This window comes from Lepidochelys kempii, chromosome 4 (genome assembly GCF_965140285.1).
Source record: "Lepidochelys kempii isolate rLepKem1 chromosome 4, rLepKem1.hap1, whole genome shotgun sequence".
NCBI classification, from domain to species: Eukaryota; Metazoa; Chordata; order Testudines; family Cheloniidae; genus Lepidochelys; species Lepidochelys kempii.
The window spans coordinates 12,913,910-12,935,952 of record NC_136383.1 but is presented as its reverse complement, the minus strand read 5'-3'; the positions used below and the strand labels follow the sequence as shown (position 1 = coordinate 12,935,952).

The window sequence follows — 22,043 nt, the reverse complement described above, 5'->3', positions numbered from 1 at the left end:
CAGTTGTTAAACTACACACTACGCATTGTTGGTTTTGCTTGTTTATTTGTGTTTAAATAATTGAGCTTATCATATAACATCTTTCAAACTCCCTGACTCCAATGGGAAAGCTGATTCTTTCAGGTTTCTCTTGTAGACTTGGTCTACACTAGGGACAGTTCTCAATAATTTCTCCCCCTTGCTAACATCAGTGCAGCTGAAATGGTGGAAGCAACACTGGTGTTATTGAGGGAGAATAGTTTGTTGATACTTTAACAGAAACCTTTGGTTTAAAGCAGCTCTTTAGCTTGCAGGTACCGTTACTAATAAGTGCTTCAGATTCGTAAGTGCCCTGTGTCTGCATGAGAATGTACTCCATCGCCATTCGTTTTTCTTTTAAACAAGACTTTAAATGACACAACCACCTATTCATTACTGTAAGGTTGAGTCTCCTGCTCTCTCCTGAAATCACAGCCTGCCCCTGAGTGAGATCCTGCAGATAAAGTCTCCTTCACAGCTGGGGATGACTTCAGGAACTGCTCCAGGATTAGGTCTCTGTGTTCTGGGAAGCACTCTTCAACATATTTATTCCTGCAACCTCTGACCCGTGCTAGTGCTGGGCCTGAAGCCAAGGGACTGGTTCACCCCTGCATTACATTTTAAGCCAGTGAAACTCCACTGATTTCACTGGTGGGAGTCTGACTCCTGCTACAGCCTCCGCACACTGCTCTGTAAAAGCCCTGCAGCCAGCCAGCAGAGTTCTTACTGCACAGCGCTCCCACAGGCAGTCGCCTACGCGGGCTTCCTTGAAAACCTGACCCCAGGGTGGGGAGGGAGTCCCCACAGTCTACATGCTACAAGTTGCTGTGGAGCTGCATGTAGGCACCCTTGGGGTGGAAGCTTAAAACAGAGCAGCTCTTGGTTGCTCTAATTTACACTGCGGGGCACACAGAAAATCCATCTTAGAGACACCTTTGCCCCTTCTCCCCTTGGCTGCAGCCTCTGTGCTGCACCTCCTGGAAAACACAGCACAGAGTCCCAGCCAAGGTGCCTTAGTGTCCCTCCTGGGGTATTCAGTGGGGCTAGGTCAGAGCAAACATAGCACAGTTGGATGATGAAGTCAGCAGCCCATACACAGAGTCAGGTTCCCCCATCAGTGAGAGAGGGATAATACTTCCCTTGTCGAGGTGACAGTGAGTTCCTTGGGGGCAGAGAATGTCTCTTATTCCACATTTGTATAGCACCTACCCTAGCACAATCGGACCCCTCAGTCTTGACTGGAGCCTTGCGGCACTCCTTTCATACACATTATACATAACCGTGGCATGCTGGTTAACACTCCTAGTCATTGCCGCGCAGCAGAGAGGAGCTGAAATCTTTAGAACGTAACAGTGCCTCCGAGCCAGCTCGTAGGGACAGTGCAGCTGGGCCAGCTACCCTGCGTCTCGGACCCACTACCCCAAGTGTTTTCTGTTTCAAATCTATTTGATGAGCAATTTCTGAGGAAGGAAGGGGAAAAGAAACCAGATCAACACGGCTTAGAAATGACCATCACGGGAGCCTTCAGAACGGTTTATTTAGTGGAAACAAATGTGAGTTAACAAAGTCAGAGCTCTGCATTAATTAACGAGTGTGGAGGGAAAACCTGCCCTGGGCTTCTTGTGTCTCTTTAAGGCCCTTCCACGTCTCCTCTTTTGCTCCTTTGCCATCCTTCGCAGCCAGCATCTGCAGAAGAAACTAAAAGAAAACATAGCCATAAAGCACAGTTATTAGGAACGCATTTAAATGGCCAGCTACTGACTATAAGATACAAAAGAACAAGTCACAGAGGATCAAGATACCTTAAAGCTTAAAGCTTAGTGCTTTAATACAGAACTTTTTTTTTAATGGCATGAGACACAGAACTGTTGGAAGGTGCATGAATGCAGTCTCTGGGGCTAGCAAACTTCTTTGTCTCCATAGGTAACACATTGGCAATGGTGATGGAAGCTTCCTATGCAGTCATGCACCAACCCCATCCTGACCGAGCCAGAGCATCTTGATAGGTGAGAGCACAGCTCAGTTCCCATAGCTCATCCACTCTTTGCTCTCTCCACTGAGATCCCCTGAATGGGGAAGCCAATTAGTGCAGCTGTGGGGGTGGCTTCTGTGATGTGGACCATTGGGCACTGGGCTGAGAATATGCAGCTCCAATAGCCTTTGGCCCAGATCCAGCCTTACTTCCTGCTGCTTTTTACAGGGGGTCAGTGCCTCAGATCTCTCTGTCAATGACAGTGTCCTAGCAAAACACACACACACACACACAGAGTTTCCTCTGAGGTCATTGCATCTTTGGGGAGGGGTAGGAGCTGTGGGAGGAGGAGACAGCATGGCTTAACTGCTGAAATGCTGCCTTACTTACCTGGCAGATGGAACAAAGCCAATGGCTGCTGGTCCAGGGCAGGCAAAGGACACCATGTTGTTTGCCCTGTTTTGGTTCAATGAGACACAACCACTGAGAGCAAAGGGAGAGGTGAAAGAGCACAAGAATTAAGGAGAAAAGGACCCACCACCAGGTCACAGTCTGATTTCTCAGGAATCATGCTGTTTTCTCTGGTGTTTGTGGTCCCCTTTCTCCTCTTGCTTTTCCCTTTCTCCGGCCTTGCTCTTGGTGGCTTAGTCAACATAATCTGGCTCTCCTCCTGCCGAACCCACAAAGCAGTGTGGCAGTGCAGCCATGCCTGATCTGCTGAGTCTAATGAGAACCCCACCTGCCACCTTACTGCCCTAACTTCAGCCCACCTTCTCCTGTCACTTTGTGCTGTCTTCCCATCCCCACACCTAGCTGCTCGCATCTCCCTCTTCCCGTCTGCCAGCACCACAAAGCCTCCTGGGTCTTCACTTCCCCAGTCCATCGGAAACAAGAAGCACAACACCCAGTTCTAGCTGATTGGGTGTAGGGAGGGACTCTGGGGCTGATTGGGATGAGGGGGCATGAAGACGTGGATTTTCTGCATGAGGTAGCTAATGGAACCTACTGTGGTGCAGGAAGGGGTGGAAGGGAAACTCTGCCTTGGGTTTAGAGGATGAAGGGGGAATAGGGAGACTGACTTCAGACTGAGGGTGAAGAGAAACTCATCCGGAAGCAGAGAGCCTAGGCTTGGGGAGACGAGACCCGGGAAGAAAGGAGCTGACTCAGAATGGGAAGGTGAGCAGAAAGAGGATGAGTGAACAGATGGTAAGGCCAAGAAGAGGAACACAACACAGAGAGGGGAGACCAGAGGAACACTGCCCAGAATTGCGGTGGGGGCAAAAATGTGCAAGCCAAACCATCTGAATCCAGGACGCTGTGAATATCATTTATTGGTGTAGGTGATAAGAAGGGTTTTTATTGACAGATATAGGGGAGGGACCATCTCTGTTCTGCAGCCTTCTTTCCATCTCCACCTGCAACTTTTCTAGCTTTGCTTCTTCCTGTCTGGTCTGTCACGCACTTCTTTTTGTCTCCATCTCTCCATTTTTCTTTGAAGGTGACTGATTTGGAGACATTCAGTCCCAGCCTGTCACACTGTTTGGCCCAGGGACCAGACCTAACCTAACATATATAAATGTGTATAATATGGTCAAAATGAGTCCCTGGCACCAGATGACATCCAAAATCCCAACGTGTCCTGGAGAGTCCCAGACACCTGTAAAGGGGATGTGCCATCTTTGCCTACTGACTGCCTGACGTCACCAGTTTCTACTGAGCAAAACACTTCCAGTACTGCCTCACCCATGTACCAGGCCCATCCCTGTGAACCGATGACCTCCAGTGGAAATCCAGCATTTAGGAATGATTCTGCTTTCAGCCACAGTGTGGAAACTGTGGAGGATGCTGCAGCCAAAGGGTTAAGTGGAAAAGACAATAGTTCCTTCTTAATAGGTCAAAAGACCTAGAATAGGCTGCACGACATGTGATCACCCTGGCAAGCGATGGGTGCAGCATTAGATGCAATGAGCCAAGGGGCATTCTAAGGACTGGCCTTCCGTGTTGAGCTCTGAATGAATGGCCTAAGAGGAGGGCTCCTTGTTGGGTTGAGTTTCGTGGCCATGACGAAACAATATCTTGCTGCACGTCCTGCTGAGGTGGCTTGTGCAACCTTCACCAGCCCTGTCCAAACTGTGCTAGCTGCTACCATGTTTCAATGCCGTCGTTGCCAGCAGGGTTCAAGCCTCGTTTCCCTGACCAGTGTGAGTTGCTTTGAACAAGAACTGGCCTACCCGAAGCTATTTTACAGCTTTGAGGCCAAATTCAGGCCCAGCAGGGCTGGTGTTTGGCTTTGGTGAACTTCCATCCCTTGGAAGGGGTCTGAATTTGGCCCCAGGGCTAAGAGCACAGTTCAGTAACAGCTGTAGCATGGTACCCTGACATGGCAAGGACTGTAGTGCAGATTGGCCCATGGGCTCCTCGCTAGGTTGTGTACAGCATGGTTTTATAACATGGTTCTCACAGGGTTCTAAGACTGCCCATCCTTGTCGACCCTGGTCAGTTACACTGTGCCAGAAACAATGATGCTTAAACCAAGCTGCCTTAAGCACATCTCTTTTCCCAGAGTGCATAGCGCCAGAGGCATCCTGGTCTGTCGTTGCTACTGATCACATCCACGGACTTGTTACACTCTCACTGACTTACCTCAGGCTTCCTGTAGCCCTTCCTTTCGAGGAATTCCTTAAAAGCGTGTGTTCCATGGAGCTGCATGACCTCTGTCTCCTAGGAGAATTTCCAATCCAAATTAAGGGAACACTCAAGAATAAATCTCACAGATTTATTTGTTTTTTTCATGCCCTCATTCATACAATAGTGAACAAAGCAAGAAAGGGACAAGGAAAGTTATTTCTGTGAAAGTCTCACAAATATGGTAAATTCCATATCTAATTAATCTCATGCATTGTAGTTCATTCAAGAGATAATTTCTGGTTTGCTATTTTTATGGCAATCCAGGTGTTTCATAAGCACTGAACTGCGATGAGACAGTATGTCATTTTTCAGTGAGTGTTGTAGCAAGTCACTAATTACTAGGGATTATTTTGTAAAGCTGTTGTAACCAGCTGGAATTCCCACCCAGCTCTTATCACAACATACACACATGAGACACGGCCCAAAATTACTCCTACATTTATTGTTAACTGAAATAATAACAAAAAGACAAAGCTTTCTTCTGAACTCTGTTGTTCCTTGGGCTTTCCCCCCACAAGCTCTCCTGCCCCTGCCAGATACTTAAACCTTTTCAGACTGCTGGGTTAGAGCTGGTAGATGGAATTTGACCAGACAGCAGGTTAACATGTATGGTCTTCCTGGGATAGTTAAGACTACAGGTGGATAAGTCTTACAGCCAGATCCTGCAACTATACAATTCTCTAGTGTCAACAAGGCCACAGACTTGGGCCTTCTTACAACAGTGATGAACCCGATCCTTTGTTTACAGGGGTCGAGACCATGACCAACAATAATTCCTTCTGAGCTGGAATTGTGCATGCTTAGTCTCAGACTGGGAGTGAATTTTTACTGCCAAATTTGAAAGGCGGTTAATCTGGTCTTGAGATGCATGGAAGCAGAGAGAAAACTATTTTTCATCAGCGTTAAATGGACATGAAACTCAAACCCTTTGAAGTAAATATTGTGACTGGCTTTTAGGTCTTCTTTTGAACTCAGCCCCTAGACAAGGCGCTGTTGTGCCACCACCTGGGATGAGCTGTAAAAGGTCATGGGAGTTAGGACGTTCGTACAATTGTCTTTTTGTTGCGCTTCTAAGGTGCCGAGCCGTGAGGCCGTGATCCACGACTGGGGTCTCCAACTGTCACAGAATACAAATAATCAGTAATAATAATTAAAGTCAGTAGGGTGGGTAATATGAACCATTCCCCTCCCACTGTAACTGAGTCAGATAGCAGATGGTGTGCAGGCATGTTCCAGCAACAACGTATGCTCTGTGGCCTTGAACTACAATGAGAATTTCACCACAAAGATCCCAGAGATGCTTACAGTACCTTTTCACTAAACCGCTTCCTTAAATTCTGAATGGTATCAGCTGCTTCTTTTGGATCCTCTAAAGGCTCATTTACTTTTTGTTTTATCCACATTTTTGGGTCCAGGTACCAGGCTCCATACCTGATCTTCTCCCATTTGGGCTGGTAGAGACCCTGCACAATAAATTCATAATAATTAGGAACATCCTCTAATCATGTTGGTAGGTCTGACTCACCTCCCACAATGTGTATGCGAACTACTGCCCTCTACTAGAGGGAATGTCCGCCCTGGTCAATGGATGTGATCGGATGCTTAGATACCATAGCGGTGAGTGCAAGATGGAGTCAGTTGTGTCTCTTTCTGGTGCCTATAGCAGGTGTAAGTCCTATTAATGCTACATAAGTGTGAGGTGTTTCACTAGCTACCCCTAGCAATAGCAGTATAATAAAAAGGACTAATTTTCATCACCATTGATTCTTCTACTGTTCATTAGACTTCAGCTAGTAGAAATCATTGTCTCCACATTCTCCTACTTACATCTCTATACTAGTGAGTTGTGCTTTCTCATAGACAAGGAAATAGACAGGAATTTGGGTTTAACTAGAAGCTGTTAGTTCCCCTTGGAAATACTCCTCACTAATAAAATAGAAAGTGAAACAGAGGGGCAAAATCTAGGTGGGGGAATAGAGTGGAAAGGAAGAAGAGCACAGAGCTGTGGGAGAGGCTTCAGCTGAAATGAATTAGCAAGGAAGAAAGTTATCCTCTTCCATTCACTCTCCTGTACTCATCTACACTGAGCAGAAGGGCTGCCTAAAGGTGCAGCCAAAAATGGAGTAACACGAAATACCCCAACGCCTAACAGCAAAACTCTTTATCTCAAACACTAGTCAGCCTGTGCAAAAAACTTGCACTCAGATCCTGATAGAGCCATTGGGAATTAACATTGTCTGCGCCCTGAGGTTGTCTGACCACTGATTAAAGCTGTGGTTTGCAACCGTTTCATACCAGGACCTGCTGCCCATTTAATGACATAGCAAGGGCAGGATGGGGACACCCTTATACACGCTCCCTTATACACGCTCCCTTATACACGCTCTAGTAGGCTGACAAAGCATCACCTTGCAGAATTAACATATTTCCTTATTGTACTACTTTAAAAATCAGACTGTTTTCAAGGATTATGAATGTGAGTACAGATGTCATCCTTCGTTGTATGCAATATTACAGAATGGCCAGCAGGTGGCAATTCAAGAGCATTATTCTGAATAAAAAGCTCCCCACCCGGTGAAGTGAGCTGTAGCTCACGAAAGCTCATGCTCAAATAAATTGGTTAGTCTCTAAGGTGCCACAAGTCCTCCTTTCTTTTTGCGAATACAGACTAACACGGCTGTTACTCTGAAAAGTGGAGAGAATATTTCCTTTGGTTTTTGCAAAATGGGCTTTTGAGGATCAGTAGTCTCCCTTCCCTCTGATCCCAATTCTGGTCCAAGGAGAGAATTTCTAATGATGACCCAATGCAAAGGAGAGGAACACATGGAAACAAAACTTGCAAATCTGGCACTAGTGTCAGAGCGCTGTGATCAGCACAAGCTCTCGGAATTATCTCCTGGGGGCTATATATTCTTTACGTTTTCTGCCCTTAAAAGCTGGGAGGCAACCGCTGGAGAGCTGAGTTGTTTCTCAAGGTGACTCTGATGAAGGGGTAAGTAAAGCACAAGCCATGCCCTTCCACAGGGCTAGTGGGCTTCCTTTCAATGACTGGGGACCTAGGAGGCTTGAAAGGAGGAATATGAGACACTGCAAGATAAAAGTAATTTATTATGACAGTGATAATTCCCTGTTGAAGCCCAGTAGAAACAGCTCAAAATAAGAGCGATCAAATCTAATCTATGTGCCCTGCAGTTTCTGCTGACTCAGATATTTCTCTTCCTAGGCACAACAGCAAATATCATTTTATGGGTCATCTCTTGCCACTTGTTTTAGAGACATAATGAGAGTGGTCCCAAACCCAGTTTTGTTCCACTGAGGACAATGGTAGTTTTGCATGCAGTAGAATGCAGTCCCAACTGTGATAGCATATAGCAGAGAAGTGGAACGAAATACTAGCTAATACATACTAGAAGTAATATATTGTTACACAGATTTTATTGCTGATAATAGACAGAGTATAGAATTATGGACTTTGCCATTGATTTTATGTGGAAGGCGCTCAGATACTATGGTAATGGGTGGCAGTATAAACCGCTAAGACTAAGATAACGTAACACAGTACAAAATATAGGGCCAGATCCTGAGAGCTGCTGAGCATCTTGAACTCCCATGGAAGTTAATAGGAGCTGCAGGTGCAGCTTGTTTCGTTTTCCCTGGCCTGCTTACCTTAGGAAGACTCTTTACAGCTTTCAGGGAGGATGAAACCCCCAGACGCTTTCTCAGCTCTGGTGGCACATTGTTTATCTCCACAACTTTGACAGGCATAGTCGGTGTGGGCTTGGTTTCATAACCGGTATCAAACAGCCTCATGATGGTATCTTCACTGATGTTATAATTTTCTCCTCCCTGCAATAATAAGCCAAGTGCACCGTTAGGAGGTAGCAGGAGGCAGTTTCTGACATTGTCAAACACACCACACTTGTGGGGTGGGGGGAATATTTACAACATACTGGTAGAGAGCTAGATGTTCACCAGATTGGGGATAGGCACCATTTCCCAGCACCAGTTCCAGCCTAGCCCAGGACAGTGGTTACCAACCGCTGTTATTTATTTATACAGATCATTACAAATCTCCTATCTGCCCTGCTCAGTAGGGTTGAATCCTGTTACATGTTGTGAGCTGGCCCTTTAAGGCAGTGGCCCTCAACCTTTCCAGACCTCTGTGCCCCTTTCAGGAGGCTGATGTGTCTTGGGTACCCCCAAGCTTCACTTTATCTAAAAACGACTTGCTTACAAAATCAGACATCAAAATGCAAAAGTGTCACAGCACACTGTCACTGAAAAATGGCTGACTTTCTCATTTCATACAATTATAAAGTAAATCAATTCGAATATGAATCTTGTACTTACATTTCAGTGTATGGTATACAGAGCAGTATAAGCAAGTCATTGTCTGTATGAAATTTTAGTTTGTACTGACATCGCTAGTGCTTTTTATGGAGCCTGTTGTAAAGCTAGGCAAATAGCTAGATGAGCTGATGTACCCCCTGGAAGACCTTCAAGTACCCCCAGGGGTATGTCTACGTGCTGAAAACCACTGACTTAAAGGGAGTCTGGGGTCAGCCTCACCTATGACTGGTTTATTTCAGAGCAGGCGGGTCATTTGATGAGGGAGCAGGTGACTAAGAACCAGGTCTCCTTAGAGGTGCCCAACTCCCACTGCCATTCCGTGGGATCTGGGTGCCAAACTCCCTTACGTGCTTGTGAAAATCACAGCCTAGATTCCTAAACAGCCAGCAAACAGGCAGAAAGTGATTTTTCCCCCCAAGAACTAATGCTGTTTCCTGGAGACAGATCCACATTAGACTAGAAGAGCAGGGGCTTACAGAGACTGAAACCAAGTCTTGCACCACACACCTTGGTACACAACTTCTTGCTGATGCTAAGTCACCATGCCCCTCTTTGACATACTTCTTGAATTCCTACACCAGGGAAGCAAAGAGGAACTAAGAAGAACCATTTCAAAGGTCCCTTTACCATGTGCTGCTCTGATCAGAAAAAGCATAAAGTCTTTTCCCGCCCAGTCAGATTAGCTATAAAGTAAAACAAGACATGAGCGCATGACACAGTGCAGCACAGGGGTCAGAGATTCTGTAACTCCTGGTCTGGTTTTTATTTTTAAACAGGTCACTGAAGGCCATTTGTGCTCTGAGGGGGATACGAGGGCGGTGCTAGGCATATAGTCCCCTGAGATTGACAGGTCTAGCACCTACCGTGGCGTTCTCTTAAAGTCCGGGGACCGGGCACAGTGGGGAAGGCAGAGAATGGCTAGCCTCTGAGCACTCCTTGGCACACTCCAATGTCAGGGGTGAGGACAGAGGTAGAATGGCAATGCAGCCCACATTTCTCATATAGCATTTCCCAATCCTGCTCCCTAATGCTATCCTGTCCATTTCAGTCCCAATTTTAAAGCAATAGCACTTGGCCACAATGAACACAGAAAACATCAGATCATGTGAGAGTCTCTGTCACAAGAAACAATAGCTCAGTGTTCTAGGAAAGTGACTGCATCGCTTTATCACACTCTTACGCTGCTTCTTAGAGGAGCTGGAGCAAAGAGCCAATATGGATAACTGAAGATACCGTTGCTGGGATAAGCAGCTGCACAGTTACAGGGATCCTGGACATCTGTCCTTCTGAACAGCTACTGGAACATCTGGTTTCCATGCTGGGCTAAATCCTGGGAAGTGCTGAGTTGAAATCACTGGGAAATGCAGGTGCTTGGGGGGGGCAGAGCTTCCCATTCCATGGAAAGACCTGCGCACATAGGCCTCAGGGAGGGAAAACTTGGCTATGATCCCCTTGGGGAGGCTCCCAAAATCACAGGGGCATCATGAGGAAATCCTAATTCCTGTTCAGATGTGGCACTAATGGGGCACCTAGTAAGACTGATGATTCCATGACTGGGCTGGGCTCCACAGGACACAGGGATGGATCTGCACCCAGCACTCAGCAGATCCCAAGATCCACAGGAGGCCAGGGCTGACTCGAGATCTCAGGGGTTCCTGGAGCCCCAAATGGGTCTATACTCCCAAGACCTCCCCTGGACACAGCTGCCCCAATGATCCTCCTTAAAGGGGTCCTCCAGCAAAGAGGGGCTCTCTATTAACAGTAATACAAGATGGAGCTGCATTACCTCTTCCTAGTAATCTGCACTGCTGTAATCACAAACCAGCTTCCCTAGCCCCACCCCCAGCTCAAACTCCCAAATGTGTCCCCATGAGGACCCACTCATAACCCCATGGGGAGCCCTTTGAGGATCCCATAAGGAGGGTGGGGACAGTGCTGAAGAGATGGCTTATTCCACTCCTCTGCCCCCCTTTCAAGCAGAGCAGGATGAATCTGGGTACGGACAGCCCTTCATGCACACATTTCAGGGGCATGTTCTGCTCCAGGCTTTGGGCCTGCTCCTGCTCCCTTTGAAGTCAACGACAAAACACCCATGACCTGATTTTCAGAGGCATTGAGCACTCACAGCTCCCAGTGAAATCTGTGTTTGGCCTAGTCCATGACTGGAGCTCCTTAGCGCTACAATAATACAAGTAAATAATAATAACAGGATCTGTGGGCACTCAGTAGCTCAGTGCTTTCCATGAGGCAGGACTGGGGAACAGGGCCCACTCCTTGCAACCTTGTATTTTACCCTCCCTTGTTTGTAATCCACCACTTAGCAGCCCGAAAACAAAGGGTCCGTCTGTCTCCAGTGGCCGTGTCTTCCTCCAGCACTGCTCACATAGAGATTTTGCTGTGTTTCCAGTGCAGCAGGTGCCAACACAGTGGCCTTTTGTCCCCTTCTCAAGCTTTGCTAACCTCCGGTGATAGGAGTCGAGGGTTATTTTGCAAACAGAGCCTCATTATATAAACAGGTAGACATGAGCTCCATTGCAGAAAAGCAAAGGTATTTTTAGCTAATGGCTGCTGCAATGCAGTGGGAATTCAGTCCTTACAGTCTCATTTCTAGGGAATTCCTTTTTCAGACTCACCATGAGGGCCTTTAAACATACTCAGCATTTGGAATTGAAGGGAAGACACACCCCACCAGATTGTTTGTTATCTTACAGTAGGTCCAGTGGGCCTCATAAGGTAACCGTATTTCCCTTTGCGGTCTCTGTGCTGAGACCCTTCACAAGGCTATTGACATACATGATTTTCTAAGGATTTGTTGATACAGTGGGTCAGATCTTCCGTCCCTCGGCCAACATAAAACAGACAGATACCTTTACCTGGCACCGGGGAATTCCCAGCCTCCTGCCTGGTGTAGAGGGTTGTGTCAAGGGTAGGAGGGGCAGGACTGTAACATGCTGTGCTCCCGCCAATCCTCCCCAGCAAAATGGCTTCTCAGGAGCCATTTCAAACTGGCCCATATTCGAACAACTCTTAGCCTGCTCTATTTTTGAGCCAGAGGCCGCCAGCCCCAGGATCAGGAGAGCTTTGAGCCACCTTTGTCTCGCTCAGTGCAGTCAAGGATTGAAGCTGGTATTTTACTATTTGTACATATTAAAGCTACGAGCGTGAATCCAGAGAAACACCACTGACATTGTTTTCTGCAAAACAAATGTATTTCTATTGAGCTATTTGAATGACTGAGCAAACGATAACATAAACTAGGCTAGCAAATGACTCTACTTAAAGCCTTCAATTCCCATGACATATGTCAGACTCAAAGGAGAGAGTTTGGTCTTTGACAGAAGATGGACTCTTGAGATAAAGCAGGCACTGGTCTGGTCTGGAGACTACAGTCTGACTTAGATCCACAGATATAGATAGCCACAGTGAGAAGATGCTGTGAAATCCCTGGTTATCCAAGACCTCTCTGTACTAAGTGGCACACTATAGGAGTATGTCTGAGCACTGCTATGTAAATATTCAGGATCCAGGGGCCTGCTCTTGCTCCCATTGAAGTCCATGGGACTTTGTCCTCTGACTTCAGTGAAAGCATAACCAAGTACCCCCAGGACTGAAAGCACTTGGGATGGGATTTTCAAAAGCACTCACCATTGTCCTAACTCTGTTCCCGTGGCAGTCAATGGAATCTTTACCATTGACTTCAGTGGAAGCCGAGTTAGGCCAATGCAGAATGCTATTTAAAATCCCAGGCATGGCATGTATAATACATGTCCGATGCACTCCCCAAACTCTGCCCTGTCTTTAGCCCACCTAATCCCACTGACATTTGTGGTGCTGCAGTATCACTCAAGTTAGAATTTGGCTCCTAGAGAAAGGGAATGTGCCACTACTTATTTGCACATTTTTAAACTGCGTCCATCATTCTGTGTTCACTAAAATCAATGCCTGAATTGCTGAGTCACTGTCAATCAAAAAAATTGGCTCTGACTCCAAAATGAAGCAGTTAAATCTAACCAATAACTCCCCCTCCACACCTCTCTCAGGCAAATGCTTGAGTAAGCCGATGGACTTGGCAAGTTTACAGAATGAACTGATTTGCGGTTTGCTTTGCATTTGGGCTACTGTAATTAAACTTCTGTACAAGCAGAATTGTAAGGGTTAACATTGTCAGACTTGGGTGCCTCAGGTTAGGCACCTACAGCCATATTTAGGCTGGGATTTTCAAAAGTGACGAAGGGAGGGAGGCTCCAAACTCCCAGTGAATGTCAATAGACATTGGGCATAAGTGGCCTATATCTTTCAAGAGGTGCTGAGCATCCCTATCTCCCATTGCCGTCTGTGGAAGCGGTAGTGCTCAGGGCATGTTAGCTGAGGGACGCACTTAGGATGTAGATGCCCTTCGGGTACCCAAGTCGGAAAACATTGGCCCAAGTCATTACTGGACTGCTGAGATAGGAGGGTTTTGGTTTTCAACTTACCCAAGAAGCAACCCAGTCACAAAACTCCTTAGTCACTCGCTTTACATTCTCATCCAGGGGAGGAATATAGCTCCGTCTGGCTGCCTTTTCCCTTGCTGCTACCTCTTTCTTGGAAAACAATGTGTATGGACTCTTGCTTTTAGACTGCTTGAGGCTGAAGAGATGGATATGATACAGTCATGAGCAGTCTGTAAGTGCCTCTCATCAGCACAAATGCGTTCCTGCGGTTTCAGATCAGTAGGGTTTGAATAATTATCTCTGTGCCTGCTGCTTCCAGCTTGCAATTCATACTTCCTTCATACTTTCCTTGCTGCTGCTTCTTCTGCAGAGTCCCCTTGTTATAGAGCTGGCTGTCCTCACCAGGCCTACAGCACACAGAGATTTATGTGCAGATCTTTACGGTCTGCAGGGAGACCAGCGGCTAGGTTCTGAGACAAAGCCCACTGGAGTCTACGGGAATCTTTCCATGGGCGTCAATGGCTTTGGATCAGGCCCATAAAGGCTTATGTGCTGAAGCCCATCTAAGCCAGCCAGCCCTGGGAAGCCTCCTGGGTGTGTCTAATCAGAGGAACCAGACAGAAGACTTCAATATCGACTGAGCTGGCTCTCCCGTTTAGCCAGAGCCCAGTTACTAGAAAGGGTGTCCCCAAGGCCTTCTAGATTCATAGATATTTAGGTCAGAAGGGACCATTATGATCATCTAGTCTGACCTCCTGCACAACGCAGGCCACAGAATTTCACCCACCACTTCTGCAAAAAACCTCTCACTTAATGTCTGTGCTGCTGAAGTCCTCAAATCCGTGGTTTAAAGACTCCAAGGAGCAGAGAATCCTCCAGCAAGTGACCCGTGCTCCATGCTACAGAGGAAGGTGAAAAACCTCCAGGCCTCTTCCAATCTGCCCTGGAGGAAAATTCCTTCCCGACCCCAAATATGGCGATCAGCTAAACCCTGAGCATATGGGCAAGATTCATCAGCCAGATACTACAGAAAATTCTTTCCTGGGTAACTCAGATCCCACCCCATCTAATATCCCATCACAGGCCATTGGGCCTATTTACCATGAATATTTAATTACCAAAACCATGTTATCCCATCATACCATCTCCTCCATAAACTTATCGAGTTTAATCTTAAAGCCAGATAGATCTTTTGCCCCCACTGCTTCCCTTGGAAGGATGTTCCAGAACTTCACTCCTCTGATGGTTAGAAACCTTCGTCTAATTTCTAGTCTAAATTTCCTGGTGGCCAGTTTATATCCATTTGTTCTTGTGTCCACATTGGTACTGAGCTTAAATAATTCCTCTCCCTCTCTGGTATTTATCCCTCTGATATATTTATAGAGAGCAATCATATCTCCCCTCAACCTTCTTTTAGTTAGGCTAAACAAGCCAAGCCCCTTGAGTCTCCTTTCATAAGACAAGTTTTCCATTCCTCAGATCATCCTAGTAGCCCTTCTCTGTACCTGTTCCAGTTTGAATTCATCCTTCTTAAACATGGGAGACCAGAACTGCACACAGTATTCCAGGTGAGGTCTCACCAGTGCCTTGTATAACGGTACTAAAAGCTGAACTGGGGTGGGATATGGAAAACATCCACCCGCAGAAACATTCAGCTCCTCTCTTTCAATACATTTCATTTCAGAGGAGAGAGACTGAACTGAACCCAGGCCCAGCAGCAGAAGGTGGATTCAGGCAGCCCTGGGTGCTGCTCGCTCTGTCCTGTCCAGTACTCACAGTGCTGATGGCCTGGGGCTTATTTCTTTACTTTTCCCATCCTCCAGCTGAAACAGCTCTTGCTGAGGGGTATGGCTTGCCTGGTCACGATCCTTGTATCCAGCTTTACTATGCAAGCACAACTCCGGGTCCAGGATGGCCACAACCTCTTCGAAAAGCTGAGAGCCAAACAAGAACAGAGCACATGTCCAAAAACAACTCACACCCATGGAGACTGCATAGGAGACCCCATTACAGATCATGCACCCTACCTTAGCTCCCCCATCAGCATGTGATGAACCATTCTGTGACCTGATCTCACCACGAACCGAACCGGAGCCAAGACTCCTTATCTATCCTCAAATTCAAAGGGCTCTCATGGCACAATGAATACAATCACCTTCATTGTCTTACTGCTTCTTAACCTTTGAGCAGTGTGATCCTCCTCAGCATTCTGCACTGTACCACTGAGGAATAATATATTCACCCTGAGTTCGCTGTGGCCCCCAGTACAAGGCCTGCCATCTCCCTGCTGCTGGCCCCTCTCTCTCCAAAAGACCATCATAACCTTCCCCTATTCCACCTGAGAGTGGAAAGCCTAATGCTTCCCACCCACTTTTACTCCCTGCCCCCAGCTTGCTTGCACGGAGTCCTTCAGTGTCAACCCACCTGCCCCAAATCATAAGCGAAGGTGTGCACTGACTAGGCCCTGTTGTTTCCCAACAGAAGAGAGGTTGGGAGGGACCCCACAGCAGAGGAAGTATTCTGGGGGAGAAATAATTATTCTAGAGTCAGGCCAGGGTCCAGATCACATCAGGACCCACACTTTGGCCAAGACTCCAGGGTATCTTTCAATTTTAATACAATAGAGAGATAATCCATTCATTGCCCTGGAACTGCCAGTTATATCTGGAGGTGTGCTCCGTGATACAGCGACGTAAACCAACTGATCGCTGTATAATCTACCAGATATGGAATTAAATGATTATTAAATGAGCCCATTTTTGTATAGTGGCCCATGTTGATGGGTGAGTGGGAGCAGGCTCACTGACTGAACACAAATAGTGTGACAAATCTCAGAATATTAGCAGGGTGTCTCAGAAGCCTGCCAGTGACTGCTATCAGTTCAAATCTCTGCCTGTCTTTAGAGTCACCTTCCCATGACAAGTCAGATTTAGTAGACGTTCAATCTGTAGGAAATAATATGGTTTTAAAACACCCAGTGAGAAAAGCTGGGTTTTGGATTACTTTTATATTTAAAACATGCTAAAAGGATGCGCAGTCTTGAGGAAGAACAGCAGCAACCCTGGGGTCTTTACCTCTGGAGGGATGCTTTCTTCCAGATGAGGGTAGAGTGCAAGGGGGTGTTGGTTTAGGCAGTGTTCTGTCTGTGCAATGTGATCCTGCCTGGCTTTCTGCAAAGGACTGAGCCTGGACTGTCTTGTAAACGTTTTCCCCACCTTCTGCTGGGCCCGGCAGGAAGCATCAGATGCATTATTAGGTAGAACAATAGGTAAAAGCCCCTTTGTGCCACGAATGATGATGTTGTCAGATGGAGCAGGGACACCACTTCTGAAATCATCCAGGCCACTTTTCAAGAATCTCCAGCGCTGGCTGTTAAGAGAATCTGAGAACCTCGCTTTGTTGCTGTGCTCTCGAAAGCTCTTAGAAGGCAATTTCTCCTTGTACCTGAGACCAAATGCTGCTGGTCAGTGCTTAAAGTCAGGGGGATGAGTTTTAACAAAGCACAGTAATATCTCTGCCACCACCTGTCCAGCTCAAATATGAACTCACCCTTCCATTCCATTCCCTTGCCAGACTGAAACTCTGCAAAATACACGGGGTGGTGCAGTCTCTTTATAATCCCAGATCAGAGCCAGGTGCTTGTGTTCAAATGGTCTGTCCTAAAATGCAGACCTGGCATTGTCAATAAAGTTGGCCTGATTTTCAGAGACGATGGGCAGCCAGGACGCCAGCTGAAGACCAGGAGAGCTGCAGCTGTTCAACAGCTCCGAAAATCAAGCCCAAATATTCATTCATTAAAACCTCTGATTTCAAAAAAATGAAGACTTTGAACCAAAGTCACCGTGGGTATGAACGGGTGTGATTCCACTAAAGTCCCTGGAGCCACAGCCACTTAGGCCAGCTGTGAATTTGGTTCATGTTGTATCATTAAACAACAAGCACATGTGTAATTGTTTTAGCATTGATTAAAAAAAAAAACCAGGCCAAAGAATGCAGTGATCTCATGTCCTCCCCATATTTTGAGTGGCCTGTGGGATTTGAGTTACTGGTTTCGACCCAAGTGTCCACATCTCAATGGACATTAATTTGGCATCCGTATGGGCATTTTCATCAGAGAGGCCAAACACTGAACAACCAAGGAGACTTCCACTGCCACTGCCTGGGTTATTATGGCTGATAGATGGATCCAAAGAGCAAGCCAATCCTATAGGTCTCTCAGTCTGGTACGTTTCCTACCACAAAAGTCACTCATTACATACATAGTGACTGAAACTCATGCACTTCATGTATGTTAATAGCTGGTTAGATGTGCTCAACCCCTGCCTTCTTAAGTGGTCACAAAATATTTTAAAGAAAAGAGAAAAACTCTTCCCTATTTATAAATTTAAAAGCAGATTTACGTATTGAATAAGCCCATTCCAACAAAAGTGCAAGACTCATGCAAGGCTCATGCCTAGTTGAGGACAGTCTTGCATATTCCATGCATGATCCTACCATGGCCCCTCTGTAATGACGTAAGAGTAGGCAGAGGATTATTTCAGTCCTGTGCTGAAAACACGGCATGCCACGTGGACAAGACCCTTTACCAAGCAAGAGGGAATGAGATGAGTGTTGCTAACAGCACGCGGCCCAGGGTTTGACATGTCAGCCCCGTTGTTTGTTATGCACTCAAATCAGGATGGTGCACTCTGCTGTCTGCCTGGGGCCATGAGGGTGAGCTTCTGGAAGGTGGGCTGCACGCTACACACCCAATGTGAATTTGCCAGAAGGATGGGCACAAATAGCCAATGACGTACAGCCTCCCCACCAACCCCACTCACCACCGGGCTGAGCCCATTCCTGCAGGTAGGAGGCAGCTGCTGCTGCTGCAGACCGTTGGAGGGACAAGGTGCTCCTCTCCTGCTCCCCGCCACAAGGCAGAACATTAGGGCTGTCTTTGTTCCAAGCACCGGCTCCAACCACCCAGACTGAGAACACTGGTTGCTAGGAGATGGTGGCCATGGTGTTCATGCAAGAGCGGGAGAGGCTGTTGAGCAGAGTAACCGTTACATAGGCTTTGATTGACCCCTCTCCTAGTGTATCTGCCCCCCACACTCTCTCTCTCTTACCCACCCCCATCACGTCTATCCAGTGCACCACAACTGTTGGCCAGGCTTCCTCTCCACACTGTGGCTGCCAGGCCTGGCCCTCCCCCAAGAGCAGTGTGGCCACAGGGCCTGCCACTTCTTGTGTCTTCACGGCCTGCCTCCCACCTGGGCACAGCACCTCCAATGGGTGGTGCTCAGTCAGGCCTGTTCACTCCCCCTCACACACTGCACCCACAGGGCCAGCATCCTCACTCCCCCTTAGGCACCCACTACACACAGTGTCACTGCCGAATGCCACACCCGCCCTGACGTAACCACGGAAGTAGCTCAGCCACGTAACCAGGAAACACGGGGAGAGTTAAGGCCACACTGTGGTTGTTCAGGTTGAGGGTGAAGAGCCATGGGCTGAGGCGGTTCTGTCTGCCTGGGTTCTTACACAGGTGCCCTCTCAAGAGTAGAAACTACCCCCACAGGGAAATCAAGTTGAGAATGGGACCTGATGAATGGAGCGTAGCTAGGGTATTGAGCGGCTTCACTGTTTATTTCCTTGCTTGTTGTCTCCAGTGGGGGGGATGTGCAGTCGAGCAACATTAAACTGGTTTAAGTTGGTGAAGCTTTTCATATCTTGGTGCGCCTGCATTTGGGGTGGCACTGCTCTGAAGAGTCTTTGATGCACCGATGTCTTGGTACAGAGACAGTCAGCTTCCTACAGCACTGCCGGGTACACTGGGGAGCTGAAGCGGCAGCACCAAGGGAATGATTCAAGGGCTGATGAGTTGGTTCGGAGACAATGAGATCTTCCCCCTACCACTCCACCTTCCACGCTCTCCCCCAAGTCGCTTGCACACACATGCACACACAACATCGCTTTCCCCCAGTCTCCATCCATCCCTGCTAAATCCATCTGCTTTTTCTGCATTCCTGCTGAACCCTCATATCCCACGCTGCCCAACCCACTGCCCAGGCTCACTGAACTATGTACAGAGGCAGTTGGTGAGTCAGGGAGGCAGCAAATGAAAACGGAAGTAGCTGGTGGATGTACGTGGTTGTGTTGGCTAATCTTGGCATCACTCAATTAGATGTGATGAGCAATGGAAATGCTCTGTGTTTAATTTTAAAGTTTCTAATGTGACCTATGTCCCAGTTGTTAGAATGTGTGTGTGTGTAGCAAATTTCACAAGAGAGAATTGTTAAATGTTTCCCCTGCATAAGTTAGTAAAGATTTCACCAAAAAGATACATAGAAAATTCCATTGTCCCTTGAAAAGTTATTGTGTGAAACGTGGAGGTTAAATTCAGTCATTAGGATATGAAACAGAGCAATTTTAGCCCTGTTCTAAATGCAAACCATAACTCAGCCTTAACTACGGCCTCGCTACTACTGATGCCTCCATAACTTGTAGCTCAGCCAAGAGGGGAACTGTTATTCCATATGTAGAATACAGCTTAGCATCTATTCACATGCATGTTAACTTTAATTCTTTCAAGAATAGTTGGTTTATCTACTATTCTGTAGTATTACAGTGAGTTCCTTTCCTATATGCCAGCTGCTAATTTGTAGTGTATGTGGATAATAAATGAGAATAAAAATATTAAAGTGAAACTTGCTTCCTAGAAGCTGTTTAACCTTCCAGACTTGTGCAGTCATTGATACTTGTGCAAAGAAGGTATAAAATACCAGTGCAAATACTTGTACAAAGATGGTATAAAATATCAGTGTTTGCAGGATCAGACAAATGTTGACTTTTTTTTAACTTATACTCATTTTATATATTCAAGTTTACTAATGATTTGGAGTACATTTCATACTCATGAAACGTGCCGGAATAACACTCCTGAAAACATCCCCACAGAGCTGCACCAATATGCCTTGACCTTTATCTGGAGATGCCACCTCTTGGACTGGGAGGATAGTTCATAGGTCTGTATGTTTGTATTCTCTGTGGCCCATTCAGACCTTGGCCACGGGACTTGAGACTTCCAGCAAGGAAGCCAGTTAGAGCACTTTGCGATGGTGGATTTGTTAAGTCATTGGGAGACTGGCCTGTGAAGGACTCGGAAGATGCTGTAATATTTTATGACTATTACATGTTCCGTCTGAGGTTTTGATTGTAGTTGTGCAGTTTGCTAGATGATTACAAAGGGGTTCATTTTAACAGGAGTTGTCTTGCACGTATAGAGGAAGGGAGACCATAAGCTCAGACAGCATCATTCACCAATACTGAAAAGAATAATACAGGTGTCAATCCCTTTGAGTTCAACAGCTCTTGTTTGGTACATAGGAGGGAGGAATCCAGGTAGAAAACTAAAACAAAGAGCTTGGGAATGGATAAAAATGGTCACTGAGCCCCTGGGATACAAGGGAGAGAGACACAGGGACTACTGGGAAACACACTGAACCCCAGTCCCCAGAGGCGGGGTGTCTGGAGAAGCTAGTCCTACCTATACTTTAGATAAGACAGACGCATGCAGACTATTTGTTGTGTTAAAAAAATTTTTTTTGTTGTGCTTTGATGCCCACCGCTGAGAGTAAACAATACTTGGTTTTGCAAAGGCCGTTTTATGTCACTGTATTCACATACTGGCCACAGCTTCCGAAGGGAAGAATTGCAGGGCTCCGACCAAGTCGAGCCTGCTGGGGAATCACAGGGATCTGTATCCTGGTTCCCAGCTCTGAGAGTGGGATACTGCTAAATTCCACTCCCGGGATATGAAGGCCCACAGATGAGAATATAGAGGCCTAAATCCCAGAGGGGTTGCCCTTGAACAACAAGCCGAGGAGGCTAGAGGTACAGCTGGTCCTGAACTGTGACACAGACCACCAACGGGACCAATTTTCCAAATCTATCCTTCATTTGTTAAAACATACATCAAACATTTACAATGGAAAGGGATTGTTTTACGATTGGAGCAGAGTCCTGGGAGTCAGGATTCCTGGCTTCTCTTCTGGCTCTGCCACTGACTTGCTGGGTGATTTACTACTTTACTAGATTCCCTGCTTGACACACGCCCTTTTGATGATTTGCTGGGGCCAATTCAGAGGAGCCGCATCTCTAGCTTAGGTAAGTTATAATTTCTGTTGCTTGCTTCTCAAAGATCTTCCCTGTGCATCTGAGGGGAGTATTCCATCCCTAGTTTAGCTTAGCATGCACAGGGGTTCTTGGACTGCTTCAGAATGTGGAAAACACTTTGAGATAATGGACACCCCCGCCCAAATGCTTCCACTTGTGGGCCTGAGGATTGCCTTTCAGATGATAAGCCACAAGCTCCTCCAAACTTGGAGGAGCCTCAGAAACCTGTGTGGATCATAGAGGTTGCGCAGAAGGATAGGCCTCTGTGTGGAGGCTCCATGCCTACCCACTGGTTCTGTGTCCCTCCTCCCTAGCAGCATGGAGACATCAGAGCCACAGTACCATGGACTCCCGCTGGCTTGCTATCTGGCCTTTTCTGGGAAATCTCAATGGGACTGAAGTGGAGGACGATGTGCGTCCACACC

The 22,043-nt window shown here is 46.8% G+C and overlaps 1 protein-coding gene across 1 annotated transcript; it reads right to left on the bottom strand.

The window, feature by feature from the left end:
- Nucleotides 1–1,537: 1,537 nt before the first annotated feature.
- FAM47E (family with sequence similarity 47 member E) lies at nt 1,538–18,386 on the bottom strand. Its single transcript, XM_073343175.1, has 6 exons — nt 18,282–18,386; nt 15,238–15,395; nt 13,504–13,657; nt 8,345–8,524; nt 5,989–6,141; nt 1,538–1,716 (listed from the first exon to the last, which is right to left on the bottom strand). Exons 1-6 carry the CDS (start codon nt 18,384–18,386, stop codon nt 1,603–1,605), a joined length of 864 nt encoding a protein of 287 aa, XP_073199276.1. The 3' UTR covers nt 1,538–1,602.
- Nucleotides 18,387–22,043: the final 3,657 nt, after the last annotated feature.